Here is a 934-nt window from a genome sequence, read left to right as displayed (position 1 = left end):
GTTTTGAAATGAATTTGCATCAGTTTTCTTATATTTTTAAATAAAATGTAATATTTGCTTAAATTTTCAGTTTTTCTTAATGAAATATTGTTCGAAGTATTCAAATAGCTAATACATTTTGACAATAATGTTCATTTTGGTTTAAGTTTTTGCAGTTTTAAGCAAAACTTAGGGCCATTTTTATGTATATACTTTAATTTGAAAATATTTAGGCGTGCCAAAAAACACAGTTGTTGGTTCGATTACAAAGCTAGATGGTTATCAGTACCGGTTAAGCGAACCAAATGTGCATTTCCACTTCAACACTGATACAGGAGAAATTATTACTGCTGAGCAAATTGATCGTGAAAATCTGCTCGATGGTGACTCGGATACTATAGATTTGGTGATCGTAAGTAAAGGAGTGCCTGCATATTTTATCACTGTCACAATTAATGTGCTTGATGTAAACGACAATGCTCCAAAGTTTCCACTCCCATACCAAAATGTTTCGCTTCCAGAAAGCGCTAAAATTGGTACTCAAATAGTTTTAATCGGTGCAAATGATCGAGATGCTGGAATAAATGGGAAAATTGTGAATTACACGCTGATCGGCTCAGATGCCGAATGTTGCCAACTGCTCAGCCAAAATGAAGGTTCAGTTTTGTTATTAACTTTGAAAAATCCATTAGACAGAGAAAAGAAAGATCTGTACATTTTGAACATTTCCGCTACCGATGGTGGTGTCCCGCCGTTGACTGGCTACACAACAGTTTTCTTGAATGTACTCGACTCTAATGATAATCCGCCTGTGTTCAACGAAACGGAATATTTAGTGATAGTGAATGAAAGTTTGCCTGTTGGAAAGCCGATTTTTCAAATACAAGCAAATGATTTAGATTTAGGTGAAAACTCACGTCTTCAGTTATTCACTTATCGACAATGAAGAAGAATC

The 934-nt window shown here is 34.9% G+C and overlaps 1 protein-coding gene across 1 annotated transcript; it reads left to right on the top strand.

Annotated features, from left to right (window-relative positions):
* Positions 1-212: 212 nt before the first annotated feature.
* Tsp_15294 (putative cadherin domain protein) lies at positions 213-884 on the top strand (the record flags this gene model as incomplete). The annotated part of the gene is made up of 1 exon (XM_003368730.1): positions 213-884. A coding segment is annotated over one exon (672 nt), but the record flags the coding sequence as incomplete, so codon positions are not given.
* Positions 885-934: the final 50 nt, after the last annotated feature.

The sequence above is a fragment of the Trichinella spiralis genome, assembly GCF_000181795.1.
Source record: "Trichinella spiralis strain ISS 195 chromosome Unknown Scfld2003, whole genome shotgun sequence".
Lineage (NCBI taxonomy): Eukaryota > Metazoa > Nematoda > Enoplea > Trichinellida > Trichinellidae > Trichinella > Trichinella spiralis.
Note: the sequence above shows the minus strand (reverse complement) of the source record. Positions and strands in the feature narration are given on the sequence as shown.